This window comes from Mus caroli, chromosome 1 (assembly GCF_900094665.2).
Source record: "Mus caroli chromosome 1, CAROLI_EIJ_v1.1, whole genome shotgun sequence".
NCBI lineage: Eukaryota > Metazoa > Chordata > Mammalia > Rodentia > Muridae > Mus > Mus caroli.
Genome location: NC_034570.1, coordinates 102,343,565 through 102,363,278, shown reverse-complemented (window position 1 = coordinate 102,363,278; position 19,714 = coordinate 102,343,565). Strand labels below are relative to the sequence as shown.

The 19,714-nt window shown below is 35.3% G+C and overlaps 1 protein-coding gene across 4 annotated transcripts in view; it reads right to left on the bottom strand.

Annotated features, from left to right (window-relative positions):
- The window catches only part of Cdh7 (cadherin 7), a 159,527-nt gene that overhangs the window by 84,000 nt on the left and 55,813 nt on the right, over positions 1–19,714 (bottom strand). For 3 of the 4 annotated variants that reach the window (XM_021155566.2, XM_029480694.1, XM_021155574.2), the window contains 2 exons: positions 9,065–9,359; positions 5,195–5,314 (listed from right to left, as the gene is read on the bottom strand). In XM_021155566.2, coding sequence (XP_021011225.1) covers positions 5,195–5,314; positions 9,065–9,359 — 415 coding nt within the window. Of the gene's footprint in view, positions 1–5,194; positions 5,315–9,064; positions 9,360–19,714 lie in introns of those variants that run through there. The other variant, XM_029480696.1, reaches the window with a different exon arrangement.

Below are 19,714 nucleotides of genomic sequence, written 5' to 3'. Positions count from 1 at the left end.
TATAATTTCTCAGTATGATCATATTTAACCCATAAGAATCTTTTTAATCTGCAATCAATCACAGTGAGGTGACAGCTTAAAGATTGCAATCTTTCTGCACACTTTATTTAAATTGTTTCAAATAACACATGGTCAAAGGGATCACAGGTCAGAGATATTTAACTTATAAATGGTCAATTAATTGGCTTCACTACAACTAAATTACATTGAAAACCATAATCTGAGATTATTAATATTAAATTTGAATATCAGTTTGACACACTAGTTTTCTCAACTTTTAATGAAATCTACCTTCCTGTAAGGACCAAAATTCTATGTTCACTTCCTTTGACAACAACTAATTTTGCACCTCTAACCATTATGACTGCTTTTATTTTATATTGTTATTCTGACTACTCCATCAATATAAAATTAAAAATTGGGCATATCAGCTTCTTTGTTATTTCTGTAGTTAATAATACATGTAAGAGGTGAAGATAACAAATTCACTTGATGAAACGATTGTCTAACAGGAATACCCCATCCTTAAAAGAAAGGTACTGGTATTAGCAATGACTTTATCTGCAAATATAGTATATCGTATAATCACACCATCTGCCTCTTTCCTTTGTTTTGAATTGTTTTTTCATATCAGTTCTCTTGGGACTTTCTTGAAAAACAATTTTATGTAAATATAAACATATGAGTAACAATAGTGTATGTGAATATGAATTAAATATATTTACCTACTAATATTTACCTACTATGCATTCAATTTCTGTCAATATACCATATAAATCTTAGAATTAGTTACTTAGAATTAGAATTAATTACTACCTCTTTCATTTTATACAGATGGCTGTTAAGATACATAATGTTTAGAAACAGTACACACCTAGGAAAAATATCCAACATTTATTGCATATTTTAACACAATATGATGAACTGTCAAATTACAGGTGAGAAGACAACAGTCCTCCATGAGTACTTAAACTGGGTAGCAATGTTGGTCTCTGCAAATATCACTTTTTCTTAAAAGATACCCCTCTCTAAGCATAATAACCCCCAGAAACTAATTTTGAATAGAAAAATAGAAACTGATAAAATCAAAATGAATTTAAAAATGAAAAATCTGAACTATATTGAGCAGCATGTAATTAGGAATTATAATTCAAAGTCAAACCAAGAGAACAAAAGAGGAATACTTAGGAATATGTACTGTGAGGCTTAAACTGCCTTGGGAAGATAAATAGATCAGATAATACAATGGGAACTATGAGATGCAAATGTTGTGAATTATTCAGTAATATATCCATAGAGCCTCAGGAATAGAGAAAACTAGAGCAAACCAGCAGGATTTGCACAATTCTAAAATAGGGACATGATGAAATAGGTCTTTGAAAAAGCAGTCTTCAATTATTTCGGATAAGTACATAAGACTGGATCTTGAAACTTATATTTCAAAGGAACTTAGAAACCAAAATACCATAGAACTTAAATCTTGTTGCCTTAAGCAAATATCTCCTAGAGTAAACGGTAATAGAATGGTAATTAGGATTTAATTCCGCAAAGAGACCATAAGCTCAAATCTGTACATTTTCCACTGATAAATTGGCACTCTCTTCAGATATCAATGATTACATAAAAGCATAAGTATACTATGAAAATGCTATGCTTTTACCTGAAATTTTTCTTGGGAAAATAAAAGAATCCAAAACTAAATATGAAATATAATTGCTATATAGCTGACATAGAAAAGATTAATCTCTTCCTGAAGTCTGTGTTTCTCCTTAAATTTTAACCGGAGCTTCAAATTTTGGAAGTGATTATTTAAATGTAAAATGTGCACTAAAGGCTCTTTTGCCTAAACACTTGGTTCTTGTCTGGTGGACCAGTAAGTATCAGCCTAGGCTTGATTCCAGGATTCCATACACAACAACCAGACATTATACTGAGCACTGAAGATGAGAAGACAGGCAAATCCATGGGATTACTGGGCCAGCCAGCATACCTGATGTGAGGATGTCTAGGTGAATGGGAGAAAAATCTTGTGTCTAAACCATTGTATAAACGACATCAGAGAATGGAGAATGATGGAAGGCATATGGGTAGAGGTTTCAGATCTTATGAGCTATTAACATAAAATATAGTTAAAACAAGTTCTCATATAACATATAGCAGGTGAATATAATTGTGAACATAAGTAGTATATTCAAGGAAAAAACTCCTCAGTGGGAGCTGGAGAAATGGTTCATAAGTTACTCCTTATACCTGCATGATTGATAACACTCATCTATACATTCATTTCCAGTGCATCATATGGCCATGTAGTTCACAGACATGCTGGAGAGAAATGCTTCATACACATTTAAACTAAAGCCAAACAACTATCAAGTGGCAAATGAGCATTGGGATTGAATTCTTTTTTTTTCTGAGCTGGCGTCTTGGCTTTGAGATTATCTAATTTATTAATCATTTTATTTATTCACATTTCAAATATTACCCCCCTTTTACAGGTCTCCTCTCACACCCCCCACCCCATCCCATTCCTCTTTGCCTCTAAGAGGGTACATCCTCACCCACCCACACATTCTCACCTCTCCCCTCTAGCATACTCCTTCTCTGGGATATCAAGCCTCCATAGGACCAAAGGCTTCCCTTCGTACTAAAGACAGACAAGGCAGTCCTCTGCTCCATATGTATCAGGAGCCATAGGCCTGTCCATGTATTCTTTGGTTGGTGATTTAGATAGACCCTGGGAGTACTGAGGGGTCCAGTTAGTTGATACTATTGTTCTTCCTATGGAGTTGCAATCCCCTTCAGCTCCTCTAGTCCTTCCTCTAACACTTCCATTGTGGTCCCCAGGCTCAGTCCAATGGTTGGCTGTGAGTATCTGCATCTGCCTTAGTCAGATGCAGGAAGAGCCTCTCAGAGGATAGCTATATCAGGTTTCTGCCTTTAAGCACATCTTGGCATCAACAGTAATATCAGGGTTTGGTGTCTGCAGATGGAATAGATAGCATGGTGGGGTGTTGTCGAGATAGCCTTTCCTTCAGTCTCTGGACAATTTTGTCCCTCTCAAAAGTTTTAACCTAGAATTGTCCCTGTCTAAAGGAATTGTACTGGCTTTGAGATTGTAAGTGACATTGACTGCTTAGTTGGTTTAAATTTCTGCCGAATTCTGTAACAATTCAATACAACCTTAAAATGGGTTACTTTTGTTTTGGACTGGAAATTATTTAACTATTCCTGTCATATATCAATCATATTCATATATGGATTACGTCTTTAAGCAAGTTGTCAATATTAATTTTATCCTACTACATACAAAATGATATTTTGGAAGGAGAAACTATGGTAGAAAATATGACTAACCTCTTGGCATGTATATAGTGCATAAACACTGCATTAATGGGACAAGCACCTTGAGGTATTAACATAACTACTTTCTTATCACATATGAAACTTTATGCAGCACAGCTAAGAGTGATTGCCTGAGCCTATCATATTTCGCATTTTTTTCTGTCAGAATTCCACTATCTTCTATAAAATTCTAAAATTTGAAGAAATGGAAAAATGTTATTCCTCTTGTAAATTAACAACATACTAACATCTGTAAACAAGACTAAAGTTTGTTTTTTGCTCTCTAGACACAGAGGATTGGTAGTTTCTATTTTACCACAAAAATATGTAACTATTTATTAAAACATCATATCTGAATAGTATAAGTAGTTTAATGAACCAAGACTCACAAAAAATATCTGTATGAATGGTTGTAGGAAGAGTTATTCGAATAGTGGTCATGAGTACAGTATTAAAAATATGTTTCTCACCATCTTTAAAATAGAATCTATTATATTTTTGAAAGTAAAATTGAATTTTCTTTGGTCACCGTGAATAATGTAATTCCATAGCATACACACTGGACTAATTAGTGAGGTTTCAGCTCTATAAGTCAGACAAAAATTCTACAGTCTGCGGCAAGACTAAAAGTCCAGGCCATTTGGAACAGGTTACATAAATCAAGAGCATGGTCGGTGTCTGAACTTTGTATCTGCAATCTGACATTCAGTTCAACACACACTTTCTACATTTACATGGCTCATAGCAAAACCAAATGCTTTCACTTATTCCTCTTCAACACTAGACTAATTATAATCATTTATATTCTATTAAAATTTTCAGATATTTTCCAAACTTTATGATTTGTTTGATATACTTTGGCCAAATCATGCATTACAAATGTATTGAAAATTTAATGATGTATTGTATGAAGTAAATTGTATTTACTTCTCATGTACATTATAATTATTGTTCACAAACACATTCAATATATTTGCCCTTGCTTTTATTTGATAATGAGTAATATTTCAACTTTGGGAAGTATGATAAACAGAACCATTTCCTTTAAAATGGGTAATGACAGGGCCAAAAAGTGGAAGTGGGTGGGTAAGGGGGTGAGGGTGGGAGGGTATGGGGGACTTTTGGGATAGCATTGGAAATGTAAATGAGGAAAATACCTAATTTAAAAAATATTTAGCTAGAATAATCCTTCAGGTGTCATCTTTTTTGGTGACAAAATATTCAATGAGGAAAATTTAAAATATTGAGACAAACAAGCCTCCCCACAAGAAGAGAAAGAGAGAAAAGCAACATTTTGAAATGAAAATAAATCTTCACAATATATCACTTAATTTCTAATATTTTTGCATAAAACTAAACTACAATAAATACAACTATATAAATATTCTACAAATTTAATAAAAACTGAAAAAATATTTTTAATTTAGTATTTCACTGTTTTGTCTAATTTTTCTGTGAACTAACATTTTTAAGTTTAGCTTATATGTACTTCCTATTTTATGTTACATAAAAATATTTTTGATTGTTTCAAATTATAAATTATCCAATATTTTACATGAAATTAATACAGAAAACAAAAAAATTGTGCAAGCAAATTATGAAAATGTCCTAATAAAGTCAGGAATTACATGTGATATAGTTGTGAATGTCATTTTACTTACTGTTTTTATGAATCTAGTTAAATGGAATAGAATAGACGATAACTCCTTAATAATGGAATTTAGTGATTTTGACATACTGAGAAGAGCAGAATGTAAAATGAGCTATTAGTATTATAGTAATAGAAAGTAAACATTAAGTATAGTCCAAGACATAAATGACAGCTACCATAAGTGCAAATATTATTTCGTACCTGTTTTTGGTTCCACTGAGAAATATGGCTGTCCTTGAAGAATACTATAGACCACTCGAGCACTGTTGCCATAGGTAGGATCATCGGCATCTGTTGCTGTCACTTGTACCACTGAAGTTCCTAGGTGACATTCAAATTGGCTTTGGATTAAATTCCCAAGTACAAGGGCACTAAAGAACCCACAAACGATCAGAAATTCTAGATTACACTTAGTTCTTATGTTTAATTTGTCTTCACCAAGGCACATGAAATTTAAACCTAGTATATTTTGTTGTTTAAATCAAACCAAAGAAATAAAAGTTAATATCAATTCTTGAAATAGGTAGTATGAATATATTTAGGTTAAAATACTACCTAAATATAATAAATGATGAATTTTAGATTCAAATCAGCTCAGAGCGAAATGAGGTTAAAATGTTAGGTGTCTTTCCATCATGCTCAGGTGACAAGTTTTCATTCAGAGCATTGTCTCAAGATTCAAGGAGTGTCCAAAAGGCAGAGTGAGAGCTTAGAACAAGCTGGTGTTCATCTAATATCATGCATGATCAAGACTGAAAGTGAAACAGAAATCTGGAAATGTATAGTGGATATTTTGTCCATTTAACTTTATATTGAGTGCTTACACTATCTCCTTGATAGGTGTTTTGTTTTTATTTGTTTTCACTTCTTCATTTTAAAAAAAAAGGGGGGAGTTAAAAATGTTAACCGAACCTCTACAAAGTTGAGAAGAATGGCAAGGTAAAACATCATTCTGTAGTTTGGGTATTACATGCAACATTCACTCCTCTTCATTTTCCCTTCAGTAAAGAACAGGACTCCTAGGGATCTCAACCAATTATGGCACTATCCAATTGCAATATTAGGCACCTCCCTTCATATTGTCATGATGAGGCAACCCAGTAGGAGGATTGGGACACAAAAGCAGGCAAAACCATTTGTTTTCTAATGAAACACACAAAATGGGTGGATCCAGATGGATCCAATGGGTGGAGCTGGGAGAAGCACTGGGAGAAATCAGGATATATCATGTCAGAAGAAAAAAATCTTTTTTAAGTGAAAGGAAAAACAGAGGGAGAGCATTGATTCCAATCTCTGGTTTTCCCCTACACCTAGAATTATAAACTTTAAATCGGCATAATTACTTCATACATTTATGCCTATGTCATCATCAATTTATCTTCTGCCTGATGTATAAGGCAATGTTACCATTTTATACATTATTTGAATATTATTTTAGTTACACAAATTTCCTAAATACAGAGTTTGAAATCTACTATCATATTTACAAATGCTTGACATATATTTGTTAATGTGTTTTGTCACTAATATATATTTTGAAAATTCCACACAATGTTCATATTATAATATATCTTACTAATTAATGCTATCTCCCTTATATTTGAGTAGAAATTATTAAGTTATAGTCACAAATATTATTTATGTTTCATTTCCTCTTTGCTAAACTTCACCAGTTATACCTCATAGAACCAGTGTGGTCAATAATGTATTCTGATAAATGAATCAAAAAGTTGCATTTTAAGTGTTTGTAAATATGATAAATTTTATAAATGTTTAGTTTATCAACATATTTAAATTATTTAATAAATGCATTTACAAACATATTTGCTAATATGTGCTTATAAACTTGTTCATAAACTTTGAGGTAGCATGTGGGTCGGTGGGGGCACTTGTGTGGGTGCTAGAGAGAAATCATCCCTGAGCATCATTACTAATAATCCATCGAGCTTGGTCTTTGAAACAGGATCTCTCCCTGACCTGGGCCTTACTGAATAGATCAAGCTGAATACCCATCAAACCCAGAAATCTTTCTGTGAGCCTCCCAGAGCTGGAATTACAAGTGTGTACTGCCAGTTTTTTCCCATGAATCCTAGAATTGAACTCAGATCCTCCTGATTCTATGGCAAGCAATTTACTAATGGAACCTTTTTCTTTTTTTTTTTCTTTTTCTTTCTTTCTGTTTTTTTGTCTAATCTCTAAATGCAAAATTTTGATGGTTATCTATGCTCTGTGGCAATATGAAAATTTTTCTATGATTTTATTATCATTTATAAAACAACTCTTAGTGTTAATTAAATGAAATATTTTATCTCATTGAAATCAATCAATTTCAGTAAAATAATTTGCATGTGTGCATAATATTCATGTTTCTTGATACTAGAGTAGAAATCATCCACAGCAAAACAGTAGATACATTATGTAGTCTCAAAAAATAACCAATTTGCATATACCCAATTAGCATATCTAATGATAGATTACACATTAGATAGAAGTATCACACTATGTCAAACACCTAAAACCTGTTTTAGTAAACACCATTAATTGGAAGAGGAAACATGTCAACTTCTCATAAACAGCCCCCTGCCCACAAACTTCACTATTGTTGTTGTTATTCTTGGCATAAAGCACTTTGAAGTCATGGAACAGAATACACCTGCTATGTTACAAACATGCACATCAATGTACTGGCATTTACAAACTACAAGTACCAACAATACTCTTGTTTTCAGTTTGAATTTATTTAAAACCTGAAGCCACATGTCCCAAAATGATTAGGGTCTAAATTGTGATGCTGTAAATATAACACATAAAAAATATTTACCTGTACATCCTACCCCCAGTGTAAAAGCACCCATAAAATGATTGAATGAATAAACCAAGACAAAACATATTGGTTAAAATGTCTGTATGGTATAAGTTCTGCATAGATCTGCATCAGGCTTTCTGCATATAGGGTGTGTTTCTTTAGCTTGGAATTATTATTGGACTTCAAAGAGTGAAAGTTTGGTGTCTCTAACTTTTTGACTTCTCATAAGACAGTTTTCTCCATACTGGGTTGCCATGTCCAGCCTTGATATGTGGGTATCTACCTAGCCATTACCTTTCATTATGTCAAAATTTGGTTGATATCACTGGATGGTCTGCTCTTTTTTGAAGGGGAATTGGAGAGCAGCGGATCTTGTTGGGTGGGTCCGAGGAGGGGACAAAAGGGAACCTGTTGTACGTATGTATTATCTTAGCTTCAACCTTCAATAATAAAACTAACAAGGATAACTTTTATAGATACATTGTCCTATCTTACAGTGTCATTTTAAAATTTTTATTTATACACATGGATTACATACTGGCTAAGGAAAGTAGTGTTGAAGAAATACTATACAAATTTTATAATGTTTGGCATAAAGGTAAATGAAGATTTTACATTTTGTTCTGTAATGAAGAGATGATGAAAGACTTTACAGGAGGAGACTTTCTATTGTTTTCCTATTTCTCTATTGATTTACTTCTATGAAAACAACTTGGGCTGTGATTTACATGTGAAAAGGTTACAAAAGGATTGGTAGTGGTGGCTTTGGATACTCAGAAGCTGTGTAACTCAGCAGCCCTGTGCTGAGTTACACAGCTTCTAGCAGCCTTCTGGTAACAAAAGTGGAAATCATGGGGCATTAACTATAGTCAAAGTAGAGTTTATTGTTTGTTTGTTTGTTTTATGCAGTTCAAGCTGAGAGATAAATAGGGAGAGAGGGGATGGAGGGAGAGCTGGAAGAATTTACAGTGAAGTACATTTTTTTAAACAAAATAGTAACTTGTTAGAGATTATTGTAATCATAATTTTAAAGAAATGAATATTGTTAGAAGGAAAATACACAAGCCATTTATTAAAGACTATGAGAACTGTATAAATCAGTATAAAATTTAAAAATATAAAATGACCAAAATAAAGCCTTTTTCAAAGGGTAAATGAAGATTGAAAGAAGCTAGTATGTCATCGGTTTTCTTCCTTTCTGACCACCCCGACACATAGAACAGTATTAAGATATTTATTGCAAATCCAGCATGCTCCTTACTTACCTACAGGAGACATCTCAGGAACTCCTGCTGTGTATGGACCATCTAGAAATTTGGGTTCATTGTCATTGATATCCTGAATCTTGATAACAAACTCTGATTCAGGCTCCACAGGCTTGTTGGTGAGTCTGTCCAGAGCTTGGGCTCTCAGTGTATAATAGGCCTGCTCCTCCCGATCCAGTCTCTTGGTAGCATGGATATCACCAGTGTTCTCATCAATAATGAAAATTGAACTTGCCCCTTCGCCTGACAAGATGTACTTGATGGAACCATCTCCTTTATCAACATCAGAGTGGAGCTGGTGAAAAATTCATGTGAGATGAGATTAACTTACAAGAGAGTCAGCAATATAAAGTTATGTAAAAATCACTCTCATGTCACAGCTGTAGGAAATTTCATTGTTTTTGGAAAGATGAGCTAAGTGCTGATTGTGCTAAGAAGCCAGAATATACAATGTGAAATCCAGCTCTGAGAAAAAGTAGATTTTATTTCTTTTTGCACATGGTCTCATTTCTAAACATATCTTCATGCCATTCCTAAATTTACATATATATATATTAAATACATATGCATGCATATAGTTGATTTGACTTTCATGCTATGAGGTTTTTCTTCAGAACATTTGTAAATTTAGTTCTGAGATAGTAATTAATTTGCATATATATATATATATATATATATGCTTCACTCTCTTAGAAACTCTCTCTCCTACCTCCCCAGCCTGTCCCCATTCACAGTCCTCTCTTTGATAAATCAGCAAAGACGAAAATCCAATCTTTTAATTGTTCAATATTTTAAATTTTGAACCTGAAAAACTATTGCTCAGGAAAGTAAGGATTTTTAAATCAATAAGTGTGTGAGATTCAACTCAACAGTTCCTGAAATACAAAGAATTCAATAGATTTGCATGATTAACCCTAGCGTCAGCATTAGGGTAGGACTTTCTGATTTGTATTTCATATCTGAAACTGCCCATGCTGTTTGTTAGGGCATAATGTTGAACAGAGGAACCTTGAAAAATAAACAGAAATAATCATGTAATTTCCAGAACCTGAAAAACATGCAATCTAATCCATCATTTACCAACTGCTCATCGCTCAGAACTATTGTCTTCTAAGACTTTGGTTAATAACACAAAAAGTCAATTTATAAAATAAATTTTCCATTGTCCTACACTGCTACATTTGCATTTTTCAAAGAACTTGTTAAACATAGTAAACTTTGGAAAGCACTTAAGATGTTGTCGGCAAAGCATTTTCATCTATTCGTGATGTGGAGGGTTCAGGTTCTGCTGTTTATAATTTTGCAAGTGATACTTTTTACAGCTGTGCTTCAGGGTTTTAAATACCTAATTTATCCTTTGTTTTCTGAATAAATAGCACAAAAAGACATTCTGACATGAGTTATATATGTATGTGAGTGTGGTATATTATTTTATTTTTGGTATGTGTGTGTCAATGAGACATATTGGTGAATCATGTGTATTATCAATCTATAAGGAAAATGAATCTCCTAATTATCTCAAAAATACAGAAATTACTGATATGCAAATAAGTATATTATGTATATGTAATAAGTATATGTAGTGATGTATATATATATGAATTGTTATAATTGAATCAAATAACCCTAAAGTATCACCTTTTTAATATCAACTCAGTATCTCATTTAATGTTTATAAATTTTTACTAATCCTATCAACAGATGAAGAAACTATTGCAGGCAAAGACTGAGTACATTGTCTGTCAAGACAAAAATTGCTTTCTAAAGCAAGAGAATAGTGAAAACTTACTGGTTTGTGTGACTATTAAGTCTACAATATTTAGACAGCGATGCTTCCTCTTGGATAGGAACTGTGACCTTATGCAGGAGGACATGCAGAATTACCACAAAGAACATTTTGGGAAAACGAGGTATATCTGACTACGTCCTGAATATTCTGAATAGCTGAAGTTCAGGGCTTCAGTGTTGCTCTCCTGAATTCATTTTCTGACTCATAAAAATATGTTTCAACTAATCATATTTGAGTATCAATGACATGGGTCTTTTGGAACTGCCTGTGGTGTGCAAAGCTGGCAACCTAATATTGATTAACATATAAAGACTTCCAAAGTAGATACCACAAAGTTGTCTTCAAGACTGCAGATATCTGTCATGGCACTAAATAACCATAATCACATTACCTACATACACAAAACAGAATTTTTCCCTTACATAAATCTAATTGCTGTTTATATTATCTAAGATTTATAAATAATTCTTTTAGAGGGGAGGGCCTAAAAAATGAAAGCCAGTCATGGGTAGAAGGTGACAGCCTTGTGTTCTGCTTAAGACAGTTTTCTCTTGCAGACCAAATCACAGTCTTTATTTGCATATAAGTTCAAATATTCACCCTGGATTCCATTTTGATTATCCCAAAAATTAGCATATTATTACCGTAGTTCTCTGAATCTTAAAAAGGGAAGCAAGAATGTTTCTAAACATAGCAATTTAATTCCTTTATAAGCACAGACAGTTAACTAGCTGGGTGGGATCCTATCCTGAAATGACCATTTTGACCAGACCTGGGCCTAAACTTACTCTGTTCTAGGCTGACATTTAGCTCAATAATCTTCCTACCTTCATATCTTTCTGAGAAGTTGCCTTATTTTTACAGCTGCTTTGCTAGTTTAGGTCTGTGAAGTCCCTCATAAAATTCATATTGCATCCCTATATTTTTCTTCATCTAGAAATTATATAGTTTTGAACTCATGTTTTTGGAGTTCTTTTTCACAGCCTTAAGGTCTGTCCTGAAAGTCAGAGCCGTCACACCTTTTGTTGAGGAACATAGGCACCCACACGGCTCCTGGAATCATGCACTATCATAATCTTAAGAGGTAGAAAATTTTGTTTTGTTATTCTCCTTTAAGAAAAAGAATCATTAGCGTAGGATAAAAAGATTGCATTATAAATAGCAAATTGCATTCTTTTTTTTAAATTTTTAATGTGTTTGTCTATGTATGTCTGAGTGTGTGTGTGTATGTATGTGTATGTGTGTTTGTCATGTGTAAATCTTTATTTAAGTGCAAGTGGATGAGGAAGATAGAAGCATGCTCAGGATATCCAGGTGCTCTATATAAAATAATTTATGTACCACTTTATATTGAAGCATGGAACCAAATATGAGACCTCGGTAAGAACAGCATGTGCCCTTAACTGTTAACCAAACCCACGTCAGCCTATGTCATTCTGCCATACTTAATTTGACAAATACCCGTATAGTCACACACACACACACACACACACACACACACACACACACACATTGGTTTATTTTTGTGTTTGTGTATTTTTGTCCATGTGTATTTCTCTGTGAACAGCTATTATAATTTAAATTTTTATATATATTTTAAAGTTTTGTACATTTAAAATCTATGTGCATATAATAAACATTAATTTTTATTAGGTATTTTCCTCATTTACATTTCCAATGCTATCCCAAAAGTCCCCCATCCCCTCCCCCACATCCCCTACTCACCCACTCCCACTTTTTGGCCCTGGCGTTCCCCTGTACTGGGGCATATAAAGTTTGTAAGTCCAATGGGCCTCTCTTTCCAGTGATGGCCGACTAGGCCATCTTTTGATACATATGCAGCTAGAGTCAAGAGCTCCGGGGTACTGGTTAGTTCATAATGTTGTTCCACTTATAGGGTTGTAGATCCTTTTAGCTCCCTGGGTATTTTCTCTAGCTCCTCCATTGTGGGCCCTGTGATCCATCCAATAGCTGACTGTGAGCATCCAATTATGTGTTTGCTAGGCCCCAGCCTAGTCTTACTAGAGACAGCTACTCAAGAAGGCGGACTCCAGAAAATCAAAAAACCCCATTAAAAAATGGGGCTCAAAGCTAAACAAAGAATTCTCACCTGAGGAATACCGAATGGCTGAGAAACACCTGAAAAAATGTTCAGCATCCTTATCATCACGGAAATACAAATCAAAACAACCCTGAGATTCCATCTCACACCAGTCAAAATGGCTAATATCAAAAATTCAGGTGACAGCAGATGCTGGCAAGGTTGTGGAGAAAGAGGAACACCCTTACACTGTTGGTGGGATTGCAAACTTGTACAACCACTCTGGAAATCAGTCTGGCGGTTTCTCAGAAAATTGGACATGGATCCCGCAATACCACTCCTGGGCATATATCCAGAAGATGTTCCAACTAGTAAGAAAGAAACATGCTCCACTATGTTCATAGCAGCCTTATTTATAATAGCCAGAAGCTGGAAAGAACCCAGATGCCCCTCAACAGAGGAATGGATACAAGAAATGTGGTACATTTACACAATGGAGTACTACTCAGCTGTTAAAAAAGAACGAATTTATGAAATTCCTAGGCAAATGGTTGGACCTGGAGGGCATTATCCTAAGTGAGGTAACCCAATCACAAAAGAACTCAAATGATATGTACTCACTGATAAGTGGATATTAGCCCAGAAACGTAGAATACCCAAGATATAAGCTACAATTTGCAAAACACATGAAACTCAAGAAGAATGAAGACCAAAGTGTGGACACTTTGCCCCTTCTTAAAATTGGGAACAAATTAACATTAATTGGACTTAGAGTTTATTAATAGCGAAAAACAATATGAGACATGGAGTTTAAAGGTTGATGGAGGAGAGTTGGAGGGAAGTGATAGTGGGTAGATATTATAAAGGAACATGTTCTAAAATGTATATTTTAACAATACACTGTAGACCCATTATCTCTTAAAGAGAATTACTCTTCCTTATCAGGCTGTATATAATGTTACATGTAGTGACAAGTAAATATTTTTAAGTTTCAATATTTTAACATTTTACTTAAATTACTATGAATACACTCATTCTTCCCTTGATCTAATTCTGCCACATATTTATATATTATATCCCTTTCTATGCTGTTATAATTAATTGTCAAATATGAATTTTCTTGGATAAATAATAGTTATATAAATTCTTTTGTTAAATGCATGTTTAATTATGACGAGATTGAGAAGTGATGAGGACCAAAACTTATTGATGATATAGGGTCTCTCCTCACCCTTGATCAAAAGATTCATTGTGACAGATTTCCATGATAAGCCATCATCTAGAAGAGGTTGTCTACTGTCCCTCTGCTCTTGGCTGACTTATTGATAGAGTGTCAATTGAGCTCTTTATATTCTATTCATTGTTTTTAGGAAGACAGTCCTTCTGAGAAACCATTTTTTGATGGATCAATTTAAACTGAATATAACATTTATTGCATTGATTATCTTCATCTCCATTTTGAATTTTCAAAAAATGTTCATTAGCCTTCCAGTCTGAGTCTCTGGTTAGAGTAGATGTTGGGAGATAGCTTCCCACCCTCAACACCCAGCAGAAGCTCAACTCCCAGGTGCTCTAACATGTCCAGGATCAATGGAGAGGAGGTCACAAAATCTGCAACAACACCACGGGTAACTGGGATCACCCAGGTTTCAGGGCCACAGGAACCTCACCCCAGCCAGTTGCACAGGTTCTCTCCTGTCTGAGCCTATGCCCTAAGCAGACTTTGTACACTGGTACCACACACAGTCCCACAAAACCCAGAGGAAGCTCACTTCCCAGGTGAAATTAACACACCCAGGATCACAGTGCCATAACAACAAGATGAAGCTTCACTGCCAGGAGTGCTAACACAACAGAATCTCAGGAGGTTGGTCACATCATGATTTCAGGATTCCAGAGACAGCTTGACTCCCAGGAATTCTGAGATACCCAGGATCTCAGGATCACAGGATCCCAAAACCACTGGATCACAGAGAGGCCTGGACTCTGAAGAGAACTGACACAACTAGAATCACAGGAAGGACAGGATCAGAGACAGCAAGGGCAGGTAGCACAAGAGATAACCAGATGATAAGAGGCAAGTGCAAGAGCATAGGCAACAAAAACCAATGCTACTTGGAATCATCAGAACCCAGTTCTCCCACCACAGCAAGTCCTGGATACCCCATCACACCAGGAAAAGCAAGATTCAGATTAAAAACCTTTTCTCATGATGATGTTAGAGGACTTTAAGAAGGATATAATTAACTCCAAAGAGAAATTCAGGAGAACACAGGCAAACAAGTAGAAGCCATTAAAGAAGAAACAAAACAAATCCCTTACAGATTTACAGGAAAACACAATCAAACAGGTGAAGGAATTGAATAAAACCATCCAGGATCTAATAGTGGAAATAGTAACAATAAAGAAATACAAATGGAGGCAACCCTGAAGATAAGAAACCTACGAAAGGGATCAGGGCTCATAGATGCAAGCATCATCAACAGAATACAAGAGATAGAAGAATCTCAGGGGCAGAAGATACCATAGAAAACATTGACACAACAGGCAAAGAAAATGCAAAATGCAAAAAGTTCATAAACTGAAACATCCAGGAAATTCAGGATACCATGAGAAGAACAAACCCAAGGATAACAGGTATAGAAGCAAATGAAGATTCCCATATCAAAGGTCCAGTAAATATCTTCAACAAATGTATAAAAGAAAAGGTCCCTAATCTAAAGAAAGAGATGCCCATGATACAAGAAGTCTACAGAACTCCAAATAGACTGGACCAGAAAAGAATTCCCCCCATCACATAATAGTCAAAACATCAAATACACAAAACAAAACAAAAACAAAAACAAAAACAAAAACAAAAACAAAAAAGACTATTAAAAGCAGTAAGGGGAAAAGATCAAGTAACATATAAAGACATGCCTAAAAGAATGACAGGAGACTTCTCACTAGAGACTATAAAAACTAGAATATCCTGGACAGATGTCATACAGACTCTAAAGAGAACACATATGCCAGCCCAGACTACTATAACCAGCACATCTCTCAAGAACCTTACATGAAGAAACAAAGATATTCCATGTGGAAAAGAAATTTACACAATATCTTTCCACAAAGCCAGCCCTACAAAGGATATTAACTGAAAAACTCCAACACAAGGAGGGAAACAACACCTTAGGAAAAAAAAAAAGAAATAAATCTTTCAAAAAAAACCCAAAAGAAGATGGCCACATAAACATAATTCTACCTATAAGAACAAAAATAACAGAAAGCAATAATCACTTTTCCTTACTCTCGTAACATCAATGGACTCAATTCCCCAATAAAAAAGACATAGACTAACATACTGGACACCTAAACAGAACTCAACATTTTGCTGCACACAGGAAACCCACCTGAGTGACAAAGACAAACATGACCTCAGAGTAAAAGACTAGAAAATAATTTTCTAATGATCCCCCCAAAACAAGCTGGAGCAGCCATTCTAATATCTAATACACTTTATACTCATCAAAAGCAAAATCTACCAAGATGAACTCTCAATTCTGAAAATCTGTGCTCCAAATGGAAGGGAACCCACATTCATAAGAGAAACTTTACTAAGGCTCAAAGCACATAATGCATCTCATACAGTAATAGCGTGAGACTTCAACACCACACTGTCACCAATGGACAGATCACAGATGCAGAAACTAAACAGAGACACAGGGAAACTAACAGAAGTTATGAACCCAGTGGATTTATTGATATGTATAGAACATTTCATCCTAAAACAAAAGAATATACCTTCTTCTAAGCACCTCATGGTACTTTTTCCAAAACTGACCACATAATTGGTTACAAAACAGGTCTCAACAGATGAAAGGCTGAAATAATTCCATGCATCCTATCAGATCATTACAAACTAAGGCTGGTCTTCAATAGCAACAAAATAACAACACGTCCACGTACACATGGAAGCTGAACAACATTCTACTCAATGATAACGTGGTCAAGGAAGAAATAAAGAAAGAAATTAAAGACTTTTTAGAGTTTAATGAAAATTAAGACACAACATACCAAAAGTTATGAGACACAATGAAAGCAGTGCTAAGAGGAAAACTCATATTCCCTGAGTGCCTCCAAAAAAGAAACTGGAGAGAGCATATACTAGCAGCTGGACAGCTCACCTGAAAGCTCTAGAACAAAAAGAAGCAAATACACCCAAGAGGATTAGATGGCAGGAAATAATCAAACTCAGGGCTGAAATCAACCAAATAGAAATAAAAAGAACTACACAAAGAATCAACAAAACCAGAAGCTGGGTCTTTGAGAAAATGAATAACATAAATAAACCCTTATCCAGTCTAAAGATAAGGCACAGGACAGTATCCAAATTAACAAAATCAGAAATAAAAAGGGAGATATAACAGAAAATGAGGAAATTCAAAATATCATCACATGCTAGGACAAAAACCTATACTCAACAAAACTGGAAATTCTGGATGAAATGGACAATTTTCTAGACAGATACATGTAAGACCATGAAAGGCAGTCTGGTTTCTGGTTGAACTAGGTTGGAAACCCCAGTGATCCTGCAGGAGATAATCCTACAAGGAAGGTAGGTGTTTTTCCATGTTCCTGGACACCAGGCTCCTGACAGGAGGCCACAGTTCTGACATCAGTCACATAAGGGCAACACCTAAGGTCACATAGCCTCAAAATAGTTGTCCATTATAATGAAGTACTTAAAGGTCTGGAAGCTTAGCTCCCCTTCCCAGACACTCTACCTTGCAAAAGGTATTTTGCCTCAGGCCATCCCTGAGAAAGTGGGGTATGGTTTTACTCATCTCCACTCTCCTCAGCCATGACAATAAGTGCCTTAAAATCATGGACCACTTCTTTTCTTTGAGATCTGCCATGGGGAGCAATGGAGCAGGTCTTCAACTAAAGAATTAGCCATCTAGTCTCCTGCAAGAGGCCTCTCAGCCCTTACAGCTATAGCTGTCCACCAAGCTAATCCACCTGCAAAATAAGCCAAGGACTCTTCTCCCTGAGGGGCCCAGCTGGAGCCCTCACCACTTCTCCCCTTTGAACCTGGGCTAAATCGAGCCATCAGGCCCCAACTCTGTTCTCAGATACTCTGCAGCATCCAGTGGCAACTGGGTTGCGCAGGAGCCTGAGAACCAGATGCCCCAGCTTCTGCACAGGTCCAGGGACACCAATCTGCCTCCAACAGTCCCGCAGACTTCAGACTGAGCTCCCCCATCCCTGAGGCAGTGCACAGCAACTTCACATAGCCCAATACCATACGGCCAGCACCTGCTTGGGGTAAGCACAGTCAAAACTTCCCGTGTTCCATCTCTTGAGCAACCCTAGCCCAAAGCAGACATGGGACATGCCCCATCTAACACAACATTACCAGGTAACAAAGTTAAATCAGAATCAGATAAACCATGTAAGCAGTCTCATAATCTCTTTTAAAAAAGCAGCACTCATTAAAAGTCTCCCAATCAAAAAAGCCTAGCACCAGATAGTTTTAGTGCAGAATTCTATCAGACCTGAAAAGAAGACCTAATTTCAATACTCTTTAAACTATTCCACAAAATAGCAAAGAAGTAACACTACAAAATTCTTTCTATGAAGCCACAATTATGCTTATACCTAAATCACACAAAGACCCAACACAAAAAGAGAACTTAAGACCAGTATCCCTCATGAATATCGACACAAGGGTACTCAATAAAATTCTTGCAAACGGAATCTAAAAACAAACCAAAATGATCTTTCACCACAATCAAGTAGGCTTTATCCCAAGGATGCAGGGATGGTTCAATATAAGGAAATCCATCAACGTAATCCAGTATATAAACAAAATCAAAGACAAAAACCACATGATCATCTCCTTAGATGCAGAAAAAGCATTTGACAAGATTCAACACCCTTCATGGTAAAAGACTTGGAAAGAGCAGGAATTCAAAGCCCATACCTAAACAGAGTAAAAGCAATATAGAACAAACCATTAGCCAATATCAAACTAAATGGAGATATATTTGAAGCAATCCATTAAATTCAGGCACTAGACAAGGCTACCTACTCTCTCCCTATCTATTCAATATAGTACTTGAAGTCCTTGCCAGAGCAATTAGACAATAGAAGGAGGTCAAATAATACAAGTTGGAAAGGTAGAAGTCAAAATATCACTATTTGCAGATGATATGATAGTATACTTAAATGACCCCCAAAATTTGACCAGCGAACTCCTAAACCTGATAAGCAACTTCATCAAAGTGGTTGGATATAAAATTAACTCGAAAAAATGAATAGCTTTGCTCTACTCAAAGGATAATCAGGCTGAGAAAGAAATTATGAAAATAACACCCTTACTAATAGTCAAAAATAATAAAAAATACATTAGTGTGACTCTACCTAAGCAAGTAAAAGATCTGTATGAGAAGAACTTCAAGTCTCTGAAGAAAGAAATTGAAGAAGATATAAGAAGACAGAAATATCTCCAATGCTAATGGATTGGCAGGATTAATATAGTAAATGTGGCCATCTTAATAAATCATCATTGATAAATGGACATTAGTCTAAAAGCTATGAGTGTTCAAGATACAATTCACAGAGAACTTGAAGCTCAAGAGTAAGGAAGGCCAAATTGTGGATGCTTCAGTCCTTCTTAGAAGGGTGTCTTAATCAGGGTTTCTATTCCTGCACAAACATCATGACCAAGAAGCAGTTGGGGAGGAAAGGGTTTATTCAGCTTATATTTCCACATTGCTGTTCATCACTGAAAGAAGTCAGGACTGGAACTCAAGCAGGTCAGAAAGCAGGAGCTGAT